This window comes from Coturnix japonica, chromosome 5 (assembly GCF_054131305.1).
Source record: "Coturnix japonica strain WE chromosome 5, WE-NBRP24, whole genome shotgun sequence".
Lineage (NCBI taxonomy): Eukaryota > Metazoa > Chordata > Aves > Galliformes > Phasianidae > Coturnix > Coturnix japonica.
The window spans coordinates 52,338,274-52,354,012 of NC_140667.1; the positions used below are offsets into that span (position 1 = coordinate 52,338,274).

Below are 15,739 nucleotides of genomic sequence, written 5' to 3' on the forward strand. Positions count from 1 at the left end.
CAGTGTGCCCTTGTAGCCAAAAAGGCCAATGGCATTCTGGTGCGCATTAAAAAGAGCGTGTCCAGCAGGTCGAGGGAGGTGATCCTCCCCCTCTACTCTGCTCTGGTGAGACCTCATCTGGAGTATTGTGTCCAGTTCTGGGGTCTCCAGTACAAAAAAGACAGGGAGCTCTTGGAAAGAGTCCAGCGGAGGGCCACAAAGATGGTGAAGGGACTGGAGCATCTCCCCTGTGAAGAAAGGCTAAGCGAACTGGGTCTGTTTAGCCTTGAGAAAAGATGACCGAGAGAGGATCTAATCCAGGTTTGTAAATATCTGAGGTGTGGGGGCCATAGTGGTGAGGCCAGTCTCTTTTCAGTGGTATGTGGAGACAGGACAAGGGGAAATGGACATAAGCCTTTACATAGTAAGTTCCAAATGAATGTATGCAAGAACTTCTTTACGGTGAGGGTGATGGAGCACTGGAACAGGCTGCCCAGGGGGGTTGTGGAGTCTTCTACTCTGGAGATATTCAAGTCCCACTTGGACGCCTACGTGTACGACCTGGTGTAGGGAACCTGCTTTGGCAGGGGGTTGGACTCAATGATCTCTAGAGGTCCCTTCCAACCCCTACAATTCTGTGATTCTGTGAAAAACTTCTGTGTGAAAAAGATGGCAAAACGCTGCTATGGAAAATGTGTGGAGAGCATCTGATCCCAGTTTCAACAGGATTCTGCCAAGCTGCTGGAGTAGGCGAGGGGGACTCTGGTCAGTTTGCACGTCATGGAAGAAATGGCTGCATTCTGCAGTCCAGCTACAAGCAGAAGGAAGCCTGGGCTTCTGCAGCACTCAGACACGTACAGCTCATTTGATGGATGATTACTGAAAGCTTTCAAGTATCTTCACCCATAATACTCAGGGTCTCAAAAACACCCAGAGCTGCCAAAGTGAGGAAAAGTGCCACTACTGTGTGTGGGAGGAGGTGGGAGAGCAGTGGTCACCTTTTCTACAGCACGCTACCCAATTCTGTGGCAGCCGAGCAGTCAGCACCCTATTCCTGCTTTTTTTGAAAAAGAGTTACGGGCAGAGGGTTTTGATGTGCAGAATCAAACTCTATAACCCATGTAAAGTTATAAAAAAAGTATGTTTACTACAATTATTATCAAAACAGAATAGCCTTACAACATGCTTCCTAGTCTATAATGCTACATCCATACTATTGATAACATTTAAAAACAATTTGAGTTTGAACAGTGAGAATTAATCACAGAATTCAACAACTGCATTTCTAAAATACACTACTGAAATGTGGTATTTCTACAAGTCACAAAATACTTCATGCTCTGCTTCTTCAGAACAGTTTCTTCAAGCAAGCCTTCCATTGCCCGTTTTTGTAGAGGAAGATGTTTCCAGGGCAAACAGGCTCACTCCGAGATGCCGGATGCTCTCTGCCCTGATGGTCTGAAGAGTCTCTGCTTCAAGAGTCCACGCAGCACCCTCTCCGTCGGCATGGGGTATGGCTGCCCTAGTGTGGAGAAAACATTTGAGAGCAATTCCCACTGCCTGCTGAGCGACGTCTTCTCCACGTCCAGCATGCTCATCTGTGAGACAAGTGGGCGTCTCTCATTTCCTATAGATCAGCAGGCTTGTGAGCCGATCTTGAAGCTCGTCCACATCCTGGAGTGCCTGCTCATGTCTCTCTGGATCCTGCACCAGGCGCTGGAAGAGGTTGAGCGGTTGGGACACTCGGAATTCCTCCGGCAAGATAATCTCCGCAGGCACGTCCTCATTTCCTACGAAGAAATGGTTCAGACGTACCTCCTCCACACATCAGCGCAGGTAGCACAAGATGTCATCCACCCGCTCCAGGAAATAGATCCCATGCCAGCTTTTCAAAGGGATGGCAGTCAGGAGGTGCATGACCACCATCTTCATTTCATAGGGAGAGAAGGCGTGGCCCTCCTGGATATAGGCAGCCACTTGCATATATCTTATGTAGAAATTGTCCTCCTGTGCATTGGCGGCTACGTGCTGGAAGAACTTTGCCTCAGCCACTGCACAACTCTGTGGCCAGGTCATGCTGGGAACAATACCAGCCTCTGTCTCCTGGCTGCTCAGAAAGATGTCTGTATCATCTTGCTGTACACCAAAAATTGTCTGAACCGTGAGGATTCTTTTGTGGGAACTTCTCACAGAAAGCTTGCAGGAGCACCTGGACAGCACCACATTTATGCTGGTTGTTGCTGAGTCAGGCAAGCATTTCCAGGCATCTTCGATCAGTGTGTAGAAGCAGCAGGCAGTGTTCTCCAAGAGCACAAGCAGGTGGTAGAAGGGTTCATTCTCAGAGGGACACCAGACTTCATAGGCACTACCCACCCCAATGGGGTGCTCTGGCACTGGATAGAAAGTATCTGACATGAGATACTGGCAGAAATTGATGAGGTGACCAAACAGGAGCAGTATCTGCTCACAGTTATCTCGATGAATTTGGTTTGGCCAGAGCTCATCAGCAAGGAGAATATTACTCCCCTCCTCGTCCGCTTCCTCCTGCTGCACTTCCAGCTCCTGCTTGTCCTCCTGCTGTTCCTGCTCATTTCTGGACCTCTCATCATCACCTCTGTCTTCAACTCTCTGGAAAATTTTATGGATCTTCCACATGAACCAGAGCAGAAGGAAGAGAATGCAAAGCACACTGCAAACCTTCCACTAAGGCAACACAGAGAAGAACGAGGCTTGAATATCCACCCTGCTCTTTTTCAAGTTCTGATGATCCAGAAGCAGATGCATTGGTTCCACCAAAAGAAGGGCACTTATACTGCTGTTTTTGTTTGTTTGTTTTTTAATGTTTATTAAATTTTATAAGAACATATACATCGATGGAATAATTATTATTTTTTTCTGATCTACGTTAACTGTATTTTCTGTGTGGCCGAAGACAGTTCCTCTTCACTCCATGTGGCCCCGGCATCTAAAAGGCTGGACTAACATGGCATACGCAGAAATGCCGGTGGCTACATGGATACGGGTGGTGCTGTCTCTGTCTCCTGGCTGCTCGGATAGATGTCCTCGTGTTCTTGCAATACTCCAAACGCTGTCTTAAGTAAGCAGCTTCTTTTGAAATCCATCAGACGTAGCCTGCTGTAGCTGCTCGTCTGTGGAACAAGTGGGCGTCTCTTATTTCCCATAGATCAGCAGGCTTTCGAGCCGATCTTGCAGCTCCTCCACCTCCTGCAGCGCCTGCTCCTGTCTGCCCGGATCCTGCACCAGGTGCTGGAAGAGGTTGAGCGGTTGGGATGCTCGGAATTCCTGCGGCAAGATAATCTCCGCAGGCACGTCCTCATTTCCTATGAAGAAATGATTCAGGCATTTCTCCTCCACGCAGCAGCGCAGGTAGCGCAAGATGTCATCCACCCGCAACAGGAAATGACTCCCTTTCCAGCTCTCCAAAGGGATGGCAGTCAGGAGGTGCATGAGCACGGTCTTCAGTTCGTAGGGAGAAAAGTCAAGGCCCGCCCGGATATAGGCAACCACTTGCATGAGTCTGACATAGAAATTGCTCTCCTCGGCATGGGAGGCTACGTGCTGGAAGAACTTCGCCTCTGCCACCGCACAGGTCTGTGGCCAGGTCGTGCTGGGAACACTACCAACCTCTATCTCCTGGCTGTTCAGATAGATGTCGGTATTGTCCTGCTGGACGCCAAACAGAATGTTGACCAGGTAGATTCTTTGGTCAAAATCTGTCAGACGAAGCCTGCAGGAGCGCCTGCGTGCCTGTGCATTAAGTCTGTACGGTTTTGGAAAACGCAAGCGTACCCAGGCATCTTCGATCAGTGCCTGGAACCAGCGGGCTGTCTTCTCCATGTCTAGGTAGGAGCCAGTGCAGAGTTCGTGTAGGGGGCTGGGCCGCTGATTTCCCAGCTGTTTCTCGGTGGTGTGGAGGAAGCACTGCATACCCATCTCCTGCTCCCTCCCGCACATGCATTCCAGATCTACACGGATACGGGAGTTCCTTGCTGGCAGCTCCCCTGGGGTGCCCAGATCCAGGTGGAAAATGTGCCCACGGGGAGCCATCAGTGGCACAAGCAGGCAGTAGACGGGTTCGTTCTCAGCGGGGGACCAGTCTTCGTAGGCACTGCCCACCCCGATGGCACGCTCTGGCACTGGATAGAATGTATCTGCCAAGTTGTATTGGCAGATATCGATGACGCCACTTAACAGGGAGTGCACAAGTCTGCAGTTGCTTTGATGGCTTTCAACTAGCAAGAGCAAATCAGCAAAGAAAAGATCCTCCTTTTCCACTTCCTTTTGCTTCTCCTTCTGCTCCTCCTGCTCCTGCTGCTCCTCCTCACTGATGGAGCTCTCCTCATCACTGATGTCTTCAGTCCTCTGGAACTTTTTATAGATCTTCCACATGAACCAGAGTAAAAGGAAGAGAATACAGAGAACACTGCAAACCTTCCAGTAAGGCAACACAGAGAAGAGCAAGGCTTGAATATCCACCCTGCTCTTCTCCAGGTTCCTCTCTTCTAATTGCAGAAGCTTTTCTTTATGCTCTCGCAGAAACACTTCACGCATGCGTTCAAGAAGGCTGTAAACCTTCCAGTAAGGCAACACAGAGGAGAGGAAGGCACGAATGCCCATCCAGCTCTGCCCCACGTTCTCTACGTGCTGCCACTGCAGTGTCATCTGCTCTTGCAGAAACACCTCACGCTCACGCATGCGTTCAAGCGTTTCCGCATCCAACTCATCACCAAGGAAGACCACTCTCTGCGCCAACAAGGTGAAGAAAAACGCCAAAGCCATGATCTGGAAGAGATGAGAGAGGGGAGGTCAGTGGGGCTGGGTGGGAGCTCGCGCACGGCTGGGGGAGCGGGGCCAGGAGCCGCAGCCCCTGGGGTCAGCTAGGAGCGGGGCCGAGGGAGCTGGGAGGCAGCGGGGGCTGAGGCCAGAGCTGCTGCTGACTGCCCAGAGAGCCGCTCACAGGCTGCCCTGAGCGCTCGCTGCCGGCACTGCAGGCTCCCAAACCCCTCGCGGGCCGCTGTTCGCACCCGGCCCAGCACAGCCTTCCCCCTGCTGCTGCACTCACCGCTGGCCCAGGCCAAAGTGGAGCAGCGCTGCCTGCTGCTGGCCTCGATGCCAGCCCTGCATTGTGATGCACTGTGCCGTCACAGACGCCCCATCCCCACCCTTCGGCCCCACCCGTCAGCCACCCCCAGCTGCCCTGGGTCTCCATGGCCGCGACATCTGTCCTGTTCCGAGGCACGTGGCCGGACTGAGCTCCTGGGAACGATCGATCTCTGTGTGTACCATCTCTGCCAAACCCCGTGGGATCTCACTAGGAACCGCAGCCGCTGCTGTTGATCCAGAAGCTGATGCATTGGTTCCACCAAAAGAAGGGCACTTATACTGCTGTTTTTGTTTGTTTGTTTTTTAATGTTTATTAAATTTTATTAGAACGTATACATCGATGGAATAATTATTTTTTTCCTGATCTACATTAACTGTATTTTCAGTGTGGCCGAATTCAGTTCCTCTTCACTCCATGTGGCCCCGGCATCTAAAAGGCTGGACTAACATGGCATACGCAGAAATGCCGGTGGCTACATGGATACGGGTGGTGCTGTCTCTGTCTCCTGGCTGCTCGGATAGATGTCCTCGTGTTCTTGCAATACTCCAAACGCTGTCTTAAGTAAGCAGCTTCTTTTGAAATCCATCAGACGTAGCCTGCTGTAGCTGCTCGTCTGTGGAACAAGTGGGCGTCTCTTATTTCCCATAGATCAGCAGGCTTTCGAGCCGATCTTGCAGCTCCTCCACCTCCTGCAGCGCCTGCTCCTGTCTGCCCGGATCCTGCACCAGGTGCTGGAAGAGGTTGAGCGGTTGGGACGCTCGGAATTCCTGCGGCAAGATAATCTCCGCAGGCACGTCCTCATTTCCTATGAAGAAATGATTCAGGCGTTTCTCCTCCACGCAGCAGCGCAGGTAGCGCAAGATGTCATCCACCCGCAACAGGAAATGACTCCCTTTCCAGCTCTCCAAAGGGATGGCAGTCAGGAGGTGCATGAGCACGGTCTTCAGTTCGTAGGGAGAAAAGTCAAGGCCCGCCCGGATATAGGCAACCACTTGCATGTGTCTGACATAGAAATTGCTCTCCTCGGCATGGGAGGCTACGTGCTGGAAGAACTTCGCCTCTGCCACCGCACAGGTCTGTGGCCAGGTCGTGCTGGGAACACTACCAACCTCTATCTCCTGGCTGTTCAGATAGATGTCGGTATTGTCCTGCTGGACGCCAAACAGAATGTTGACCAGGTAGACTCTTTGGTCAAAATCTGTCAGACGAAGCCTGCAGGAGCGCCTGCGTGCCTGTGCATTAAGTCTGTACGGTTTTGGAAAACGCAAGCATACCCAGGCATCTTCGATCAGTGCCTGGAACCAGCGGGCTGTCTTCTCCACGTCTAGGTAGGAGCCAGTGCAGAGTTCGTGTAGGAGGCTGGGCCGCTGATTTCCCAGCTGTTTCTCGGTGGTGTGGAGGAAGCACTGCATACCCATCTGCTGCTCCCTCCCGCACGTGCATTCCAGATCTACACGGATACGGGAGTTCCTTGCTGGCAGCTCCCCTGGGGTGCCCAGATCCAGGTGGAAAATGTGCCCACGGGGAGCCATCAGTGGCACAAGCAGGCAGTAGACGGGTTCGTTCTCAGCGGGGGACCAGTCTTCGTAGGCACTGCCCACCCCGATGGCACGCTCTGGCACTGGATAGAATGTATCTGCCAAGTTGTATTGGCAGATATCGATGACGCCACTTAACAGGGAGTGCACAAGTCTGCAGTTGCTTTGATGGCTTTCAACTGGCCAGAGCAAATCAGCAAAGAAAAGATCCTCCTTTTCCACTTCCTTTTGCTTCTCCTTCTGCTCCTCCTGCTCCTGCTGCTCCTCCTCACTGATGGAGCTCTCCTCATCACTGATGTCTTCAGTCCTCTGGAACTTTTTATAGATCTTCCACATGAACCAGAGTAAAAGGAAGAGAATACAGAGAACACTGCAAACCTTCCAGTAAGGCAACACAGAGAAGAGCAAGGCTTGAATATCCACCCTGCTCTTCTCCAGGTTCCTCTCTTCTAATTGCAGAAGCTTTTCTTTATGCTCTCGCAGAAACACTTCACGCATGCGTTCAAGAAGGCTGTAAACCTTCCAGTAAGGCAACACAGAGGAGAGGAAGGCACGAATGCCCATCCAGCTCTGCCCCACGTTCTCTACGTGCTGCCACTGCAGTGTCATCTGCTCTTGCAGAAACACCTCACGCTCACGCATGCGTTCAAGCGTTTCCGCATCCAACTCATCACCAAGGAAGACCACTCTCTGCGCCAACAAGGTGAAGAAAAACGCCAAAGCCATGATCTGGAAGAGATGAGAGAGGGGAGGTCAGTGGGGCTGGGTGGGAGCTCGCGCACGGCTGGGGGAGCGGGGCCAGGAGCCGCAGCCCCTGGGGTCAGCTAGGAGCGGGGCCGAGGGAGCTGGGAGGCAGCGGGGGCTGAGGCCAGAGCTGCTGCTGACTGCCCAGAGAGCCGCTCACAGGCTGCCCTGAGCGCTCGCTGCCGGCACTGCAGGCTCCCAAACCCCTCGCGGGCCGCTGTTCGCACCCGGCCCAGCACAGCCTTCCCCCTGCTGCTGCACTCACCGCTGGCCCAGGCCAAAGTGGAGCAGCGCTGCCTGCTGCTGGCCTCGATGCCAGCCCTGCATTGTGATGCACTGTGCCGTCACAGACGCCCCATCCCCACCCTTCGGCCCCACCCGTCAGCCCCCCCCAGCTGCCCTGGGTCTCCATGGCCGCGACATCTGTCCTGTTCCGAGGCACGTGGCCGGACTGAGCTCCTGGGAACGATCGATCTCTGTGTGTACCATCTCTGCCAAACCCCGTGGGATCTCACTAGGAACCGCAGCCGCTGCTGTTGATCCAGAAGCTGATGCATTGGTTCCACCAAAAGAAGGGCACTTATACTGCTGTTTTTGTTTGTTTGTTTTTTAATGTTTATTAAATTTTATTAGAACGTATACATCGATGGAATAATTATTTTTTTCCTGATCTACATTAACTGTATTTTCAGTGTGGCCGAATTCAGTTCCTCTTCACTCCATGTGGCCCCGGCATCTAAAAGGCTGGACTAACATGGCATACGCAGAAATGCCGGTGGCTACATGGATACGGGTGGTGCTGTCTCTGTCTCCTGGCTGCTCGGATAGATGTCCTCGTGTTCTTGCAATACTCCAAACGCTGTCTTAAGTAAGCAGCTTCTTTTGAAATCCATCAGACGTAGCCTGCTGTAGCTGCTCGTCTGTGGAACAAGTGGGCGTCTCTTATTTCCCATAGATCAGCAGGCTTTCGAGCCGATCTTGCAGCTCCTCCACCTCCTGCAGCGCCTGCTCCTGTCTGCCCGGATCCTGCACCAGGTGCTGGAAGAGGTTGAGCGGTTGGGACGCTCGGAATTCCTGCGGCAAGATAATCTCCGCAGGCACGTCCTCATTTCCTATGAAGAAATGATTCAGGCGTTTCTCCTCCACGCAGCAGCGCAGGTAGCGCAAGATGTCATCCACCCGCAACAGGAAATGACTCCCTTTCCAGCTCTCCAAAGGGATGGCAGTCAGGAGGTGCATGAGCACGGTCTTCAGTTCGTAGGGAGAAAAGTCAAGGCCCGCCCGGATATAGGCAACCACTTGCATGTGTCTGACATAGAAATTGCTCTCCTCGGCATGGGAGGCTACGTGCTGGAAGAACTTCGCCTCTGCCACCGCACAGGTCTGTGGCCAGGTCGTGCTGGGAACACTACCAACCTCTATCTCCTGGCTGTTCAGATAGATGTCGGTATTGTCCTGCTGGACGCCAAACAGAATGTTGACCAGGTAGACTCTTTGGTCAAAATCTGTCAGACGAAGCCTGCAGGAGCGCCTGCGTGCCTGTGCATTAAGTCTGTACGGTTTTGGAAAACGCAAGCATACCCAGGCATCTTCGATCAGTGCCTGGAACCAGCGGGCTGTCTTCTCCACATCTAGGTAGGAGCCAGTGCAGAGTTCGTGTAGGAGGCTGGGCCGCTGATTTCCCAGCTGTTTCTCGGTGGTGTGGAGGAAGCACTGCATACCCATCTGCTGCTCCCTCCCGCACGTGCATTCCAGATCTACACGGATACGGGAGTTCCTTGCTGGCAGCTCCCCTGGGGTGCCCAGATCCAGGTGGAAAATGTGCCCACGGGGAGCCATCAGTGGCACAAGCAGGCAGTAGACGGGTTCGTTCTCAGCGGGGGACCAGTCTTCGTAGGCACTGCCCACCCCGATGGCACGCTCTGGCACTGGATAGAATGTATCTGCCAAGTTGTATTGGCAGATATCGATGACGCCACTTAACAGGGAGTGCACAAGTCTGCAGTTGCTTTGATGGCTTTCAACTGGCCAGAGCAAATCAGCAAAGAAAAGATCCTCCTTTTCCACTTCCTTTTGCTTCTCCTTCTGCTCCTCCTGCTCCTGCTGCTCCTCCTCACTGATGGAGCTCTCCTCATCACTGATGTCTTCAGTCCTCTGGAACTTTTTATAGATCTTCCACATGAACCAGAGTAAAAGGAAGAGAATACAGAGAACACTGCAAACCTTCCAGTAAGGCAACACAGAGAAGAGCAAGGCTTGAATATCCACCCTGCTCTTCTCCAGGTTCCTCTCTTCTAATTGCAGAAGCTTTTCTTTATGCTCTCGCAGAAACACTTCACGCATGCGTTCAAGAAGGCTGTAAACCTTCCAGTAAGGCAACACAGAGGAGAGGAAGGCACGAATGCCCATCCAGCTCTGCCCCACGTTCTCTACGTGCTGCCACTGCAGTGTCATCTGCTCTTGCAGAAACACCTCACGCTCACGCATGCGTTCAAGCGTTTCCGCATCCAACTCATCACCAAGGAAGACCACTCTCTGCGCCAACAAGGTGAAGAAAAACGCCAAAGCCATGATCTGGAAGAGATGAGAGAGGGGAGGTCAGTGGGGCTGGGTGGGAGCTCGCGCACGGCTGGGGGAGCGGGGCCAGGAGCCGCAGCCCCTGGGGTCAGCTAGGAGCGGGGCCGAGGGAGCTGGGAGGCAGCGGGGGCTGAGGCCAGAGCTGCTGCTGACTGCCCAGAGAGCCGCTCACAGGCTGCCCTGAGCGCTCGCTGCCGGCACTGCAGGCTCCCAAACCCCTCGCGGGCCGCTGTTCGCACCCGGCCCAGCACAGCCTTCCCCCTGCTGCTGCACTCACCGCTGGCCCAGGCCAAAGTGGAGCAGCGCTGCCTGCTGCTGGCCTCGATGCCAGCCCTGCATTGTGATGCACTGTGCCGTCACAGACGCCCCATCCCCACCCTTCGGCCCCACCCGTCAGCCCCCCCCAGCTGCCCTGGGTCTCCATGGCCGCGACATCTGTCCTGTTCCGAGGCACGTGGCCGGACTGAGCTCCTGGGAACGATCGATCTCTGTGTGTACCATCTCTGCCAAACCCCGTGGGATCTCACTAGGAACCGCAGCCGCTGCTGTTGATCCAGAAGCTGATGCATTGGTTCCACCAAAAGAAGGGCACTTATACTGCTGTTTTTGTTTGTTTGTTTTTTAATGTTTATTAAATTTTATTAGAACGTATACATCGATGGAATAATTATTTTTTTCCTGATCTACATTAACTGTATTTTCAGTGTGGCCGAATTCAGTTCCTCTTCACTCCATGTGGCCCCGGCATCTAAAAGGCTGGACTAACATGGCATACGCAGAAATGCCGGTGGCTACATGGATACGGGTGGTGCTGTCTCTGTCTCCTGGCTGCTCGGATAGATGTCCTCGTGTTCTTGCAATACTCCAAACGCTGTCTTAAGTAAGCAGCTTCTTTTGAAATCCATCAGACGTAGCCTGCTGTAGCTGCTCGTCTGTGGAACAAGTGGGCGTCTCTTATTTCCCATAGATCAGCAGGCTTTCGAGCCGATCTTGCAGCTCCTCCACCTCCTGCAGCGCCTGCTCCTGTCTGCCCGGATCCTGCACCAGGTGCTGGAAGAGGTTGAGCGGTTGGGACGCTCGGAATTCCTGCGGCAAGATAATCTCCGCAGGCACGTCCTCATTTCCTATGAAGAAATGATTCAGGCGTTTCTCCTCCACGCAGCAGCGCAGGTAGCGCAAGATGTCATCCACCCGCAACAGGAAATGACTCCCTTTCCAGCTCTCCAAAGGGATGGCAGTCAGGAGGTGCATGAGCACGGTCTTCAGTTCGTAGGGAGAAAAGTCAAGGCCCGCCCGGATATAGGCAACCACTTGCATGTGTCTGACATAGAAATTGCTCTCCTCGGCATGGGAGGCTACGTGCTGGAAGAACTTCGCCTCTGCCACCGCACAGGTCTGTGGCCAGGTCGTGCTGGGAACACTACCAACCTCTATCTCCTGGCTGTTCAGATAGATGTCGGTATTGTCCTGCTGGTCTCCAAACAGAATGTTGACCAGGTAGACTCTTTGGTCAAAATCTGTCAGACGAAGCCTGCAGGAGCGCCTGCGTGCCTGTGCATTAAGTCTGTACGGTTTTGGAAAACGCAAGCATACCCAGGCATCTTCGATCAGTGCCTGGAACCAGCGGGCTGTCTTCTCCACGTCTAGGTAGGAGCCAGTGCAGAGTTCGTGTAGGAGGCTGGGCCGCTGATTTCCCAGCTGTTTCTCGGTGGTGTGGAGGAAGCACTGCATACCCATCTGCTGCTCCCTCCCGCACGTGCATTCCAGATCTACACGGATACGGGAGTTCCTTGCTGGCAGCTCCCCTGGGGTGCCCAGATCCAGGTGGAAAATGTGCCCACGGGGAGCCATCAGTGGCACAAGCAGGCAGTAGACGGGTTCGTTCTCAGCGGGGGACCAGTCTTCGTAGGCACTGCCCACCCCGATGGCACGCTCTGGCACTGGATAGAATGTATCTGCCAAGTTGTATTGGCAGATATCGATGACGCCACTTAACAGGGAGTGCACAAGTCTGCAGTTGCTTTGATGGCTTTCAACTGGCCAGAGCAAATCAGCAAAGAAAAGATCCTCCTTTTCCACTTCCTTTTGCTTCTCCTTCTGCTCCTCCTGCTCCTGCTGCTCCTCCTCACTGATGGAGCTCTCCTCATCACTGATGTCTTCAGTCCTCTGGAACTTTTTATAGATCTTCCACATGAACCAGAGTAAAAGGAAGAGAATACAGAGAACACTGCAAACCTTCCAGTAAGGCAACACAGAGAAGAGCAAGGCTTGAATATCCACCCTGCTCTTCTCCAGGTTCCTCTCTTCTAATTGCAGAAGCTTTTCTTTATGCTCTCGCAGAAACACTTCACGCATGCGTTCAAGAAGGCTGTAAACCTTCCAGTAAGGCAACACAGAGGAGAGGAAGGCACGAATGCCCATCCAGCTCTGCCCCACGTTCTCTACGTGCTGCCACTGCAGTGTCATCTGCTCTTGCAGAAACACCTCACGCTCACGCATGCGTTCAAGCGTTTCCGCATCCAACTCATCACCAAGGAAGACCACTCTCTGCGCCAACAAGGTGAAGAAAAACGCCAAAGCCATGATCTGGAAGAGATGAGAGAGGGGAGGTCAGTGGGGCTGGGTGGGAGCTCGCGCACGGCTGGGGGAGCGGGGCCAGGAGCCGCAGCCCCTGGGGTCAGCTAGGAGCGGGGCCGAGGGAGCTGGGAGGCAGCGGGGGCTGAGGCCAGAGCTGCTGCTGACTGCCCAGAGAGCCGCTCACAGGCTGCCCTGAGCGCTCGCTGCCGGCACTGCAGGCTCCCAAACCCCTCGCGGGCCGCTGTTCGCACCCGGCCCAGCACAGCCTTCCCCCTGCTGCTGCACTCACCGCTGGCCCAGGCCAAAGTGGAGCAGCGCTGCCTGCTGCTGGCCTCGATGCCAGCCCTGCATTGTGATGCACTGTGCCGTCACAGACGCCCCATCCCCACCCTTCGGCCCCACCCGTCAGCCCCCCCCAGCTGCCCTGGGTCTCCATGGCCGCGACATCTGTCCTGTTCCGAGGCACGTGGCCGGACTGAGCTCCTGGGAACGATCGATCTCTGTGTGTACCATCTCTGCCAAACCCCGTGGGATCTCACTAGGAACCGCAGCCGCTGCTGTTGATCCAGAAGCTGATGCATTGGTTCCACCAAAAGAAGGGCACTTATACTGCTGTTTTTGTTTGTTTGTTTTTTAATGTTTATTAAATTTTATTAGAACGTATACATCGATGGAATAATTATTTTTTTCCTGATCTACATTAACTGTATTTTCAGTGTGGCCGAATTCAGTTCCTCTTCACTCCATGTGGCCCCGGCATCTAAAAGGCTGGACTAACATGGCATACGCAGAAATGCCGGTGGCTACATGGATACGGGTGGTGCTGTCTCTGTCTCCTGGCTGCTCGGATAGATGTCCTCGTGTTCTTGCAATACTCCAAACGCTGTCTTAAGTAAGCAGCTTCTTTTGAAATCCATCAGACGTAGCCTGCTGTAGCTGCTCGTCTGTGGAACAAGTGGGCGTCTCTTATTTCCCATAGATCAGCAGGCTTTCGAGCCGATCTTGCAGCTCCTCCACCTCCTGCAGCGCCTGCTCCTGTCTGCCCGGATCCTGCACCAGGTGCTGGAAGAGGTTGAGCGGTTGGGACGCTCGGAATTCCTGCGGCAAGATAATCTCCGCAGGCACGTCCTCATTTCCTATGAAGAAATGATTCAGGCGTTTCTCCTCCACGCAGCAGCGCAGGTAGCGCAAGATGTCATCCACCCGCAACAGGAAATGACTCCCTTTCCAGCTCTCCAAAGGGATGGCAGTCAGGAGGTGCATGAGCACGGTCTTCAGTTCGTAGGGAGAAAAGTCAAGGCCCGCCCGGATATAGGCAACCACTTGCATGTGTCTGACATAGAAATTGCTCTCCTCGGCATGGGAGGCTACGTGCTGGAAGAACTTCGCCTCTGCCACCGCACAGGTCTGTGGCCAGGTCGTGCTGGGAACACTACCAACCTCTATCTCCTGGCTGTTCAGATAGATGTCGGTATTGTCCTGCTGGTCTCCAAACAGAATGTTGACCAGGTAGACTCTTTGGTCAAAATCTGTCAGACGAAGCCTGCAGGAGCGCCTGCGTGCCTGTGCATTAAGTCTGTACGGTTTTGGAAAACGCAAGCATACCCAGGCATCTTCGATCAGTGCCTGGAACCAGCGGGCTGTCTTCTCCACGTCTAGGTAGGAGCCAGTGCAGAGTTCGTGTAGGAGGCTGGGCCGCTGATTTCCCAGCTGTTTCTCGGTGGTGTGGAGGAAGCACTGCATACCCATCTGCTGCTCCCTCCCGCACGTGCATTCCAGATCTACACGGATACGGGAGTTCCTTGCTGGCAGCTCCCCTGGGGTGCCCAGATCCAGGTGGAAAATGTGCCCACGGGGAGCCATCAGTGGCACAAGCAGGCAGTAGACGGGTTCGTTCTCAGCGGGGGACCAGTCTTCGTAGGCACTGCCCACCCCGATGGCACGCTCTGGCACTGGATAGAATGTATCTGCCAAGTTGTATTGGCAGATATCGATGACGCCACTTAACAGGGAGTGCACAAGTCTGCAGTTGCTTTGATGGCTTTCAACTGGCCAGAGCAAATCAGCAAAGAAAAGATCCTCCTTTTCCACTTCCTTTTGCTTCTCCTTCTGCTCCTCCTGCTCCTGCTGCTCCTCCTCACTGATGGAGCTCTCCTCATCACTGATGTCTTCAGTCCTCTGGAACTTTTTATAGATCTTCCACATGAACCAGAGTAAAAGGAAGAGAATACAGAGAACACTGCAAACCTTCCAGTAAGGCAACACAGAGAAGAGCAAGGCTTGAATATCCACCCTGCTCTTCTCCAGGTTCCTCTCTTCTAATTGCAGAAGCTTTTCTTTATGCTCTCGCAGAAACACTTCACGCATGCGTTCAAGAAGGCTGTAAACCTTCCAGTAAGGCAACACAGAGGAGAGGAAGGCACGAATGCCCATCCAGCTCTGCCCCACGTTCTCTACGTGCTGCCACTGCAGTGTCATCTGCTCTTGCAGAAACACCTCACGCTCACGCATGCGTTCAAGCGTTTCCGCATCCAACTCATCACCAAGGAAGACCACTCTCTGCGCCAACAAGGTGAAGAAAAACGCCAAAGCCATGATCTGGAAGAGATGAGAGAGGGGAGGTCAGTGGGGCTGGGTGGGAGCTCGCGCACGGCTGGGGGAGCGGGGCCAGGAGCCGCAGCCCCTGGGGTCAGCTAGGAGCGGGGCCGAGGGAGCTGGGAGGCAGCGGGGGCTGAGGCCAGAGCTGCTGCTGACTGCCCAGAGAGCCGCTCACAGGCTGCCCTGAGCGCTCGCTGCCGGCACTGCAGGCTCCCAAACCCCTCGCGGGCCGCTGTTCGCACCCGGCCCAGCACAGCCTTCCCCCTGCTGCTGCACTCACCGCTGGCCCAGGCCAAAGTGGAGCAGCGCTGCCTGCTGCTGGCCTCGATGCCAGCCCTGCATTGTGATGCACTGTGCCGTCACAGACGCCCCATCCCCACCCTTCGGCCCCACCCGTCAGCCCCCCCCAGCTGCCCTGGGTCTCCATGGCCGCGACATCTGTCCTGTTCCGAGGCACGTGGCCGGACTGAGCTCCTGGGAACGATCGATCTCTGTGTGTACCATCTCTGCCAAACCCCGTGGGATCTCACTAGGAACCGCAGCCGCTGCTGTTGATCCAGAAGCTGATGCATTGGTTCCACCAAAAGAAGGGCACTTATAC

At 54.0% G+C, this 15,739-nt stretch overlaps 5 protein-coding genes across 5 annotated transcripts; all 5 read right to left on the reverse strand.

Annotated features, from left to right (window-relative positions):
• Nucleotides 1–2,846: 2,846 nt before the first annotated feature.
• Nucleotides 2,847–5,100, reverse strand: LOC107315380 (inositol 1,4,5-trisphosphate receptor-interacting protein-like 1). The gene has a single exon (XM_085549795.1). The coding sequence runs from the start codon at nucleotides 4,777–4,779 to the stop codon at nucleotides 3,151–3,153; it is 1,629 nt and encodes a 542-aa protein (XP_085405921.1). The 5' UTR covers nucleotides 4,780–5,100; the 3' UTR covers nucleotides 2,847–3,150.
• Nucleotides 5,101–5,233: 133 nt separating this feature from the next.
• Nucleotides 5,234–7,689, reverse strand: LOC107315388 (inositol 1,4,5-trisphosphate receptor-interacting protein-like 1). Its single transcript, XM_015865714.3, has one exon. It carries the CDS (start codon nucleotides 7,366–7,368, stop codon nucleotides 5,740–5,742), a length of 1,629 nt encoding a protein of 542 aa, XP_015721200.2. The 5' UTR covers nucleotides 7,369–7,689; the 3' UTR covers nucleotides 5,234–5,739.
• Nucleotides 7,690–7,983: 294 nt separating this feature from the next.
• Nucleotides 7,984–10,278, reverse strand: LOC146760830 (inositol 1,4,5-trisphosphate receptor-interacting protein-like 1). Its single transcript, XM_085549797.1, has one exon. The coding sequence runs from the start codon at nucleotides 9,955–9,957 to the stop codon at nucleotides 8,329–8,331; it is 1,629 nt and encodes a 542-aa protein (XP_085405923.1). The 5' UTR covers nucleotides 9,958–10,278; the 3' UTR covers nucleotides 7,984–8,328.
• Nucleotides 10,279–10,572: 294 nt separating this feature from the next.
• Nucleotides 10,573–12,867, reverse strand: LOC146760831 (inositol 1,4,5-trisphosphate receptor-interacting protein-like 1). The gene has a single exon (XM_085549798.1). It carries the CDS (start codon nucleotides 12,544–12,546, stop codon nucleotides 10,918–10,920), a length of 1,629 nt encoding a protein of 542 aa, XP_085405924.1. The 5' UTR covers nucleotides 12,547–12,867; the 3' UTR covers nucleotides 10,573–10,917.
• Nucleotides 12,868–13,161: 294 nt separating this feature from the next.
• On the reverse strand, nucleotides 13,162–15,456 carry LOC146760832 (inositol 1,4,5-trisphosphate receptor-interacting protein-like 1). The gene has a single exon (XM_085549799.1). The coding sequence runs from the start codon at nucleotides 15,133–15,135 to the stop codon at nucleotides 13,507–13,509; it is 1,629 nt and encodes a 542-aa protein (XP_085405925.1). The 5' UTR covers nucleotides 15,136–15,456; the 3' UTR covers nucleotides 13,162–13,506.
• Nucleotides 15,457–15,739: the final 283 nt, after the last annotated feature.

Excerpts from the sequence above, each read along its gene's own strand:
- LOC107315388 (XM_015865714.3), bottom strand. The coding sequence starts at position 7,368 with ATGGCTTTGGCGTTTTTCTTCACCTTGTTGGCGCAGAGAGTGGTCTTC.
- LOC146760831 (XM_085549798.1), bottom strand. The coding sequence starts at position 12,546 with ATGGCTTTGGCGTTTTTCTTCACCTTGTTGGCGCAGAGAGTGGTCTTC.
- LOC146760830 (XM_085549797.1), bottom strand. The coding sequence starts at position 9,957 with ATGGCTTTGGCGTTTTTCTTCACCTTGTTGGCGCAGAGAGTGGTCTTC.
- LOC146760832 (XM_085549799.1), bottom strand. The coding sequence starts at position 15,135 with ATGGCTTTGGCGTTTTTCTTCACCTTGTTGGCGCAGAGAGTGGTCTTC.
- LOC107315380 (XM_085549795.1), bottom strand. The coding sequence starts at position 4,779 with ATGGCTTTGGCGTTTTTCTTCACCTTGTTGGCGCAGAGAGTGGTCTTC.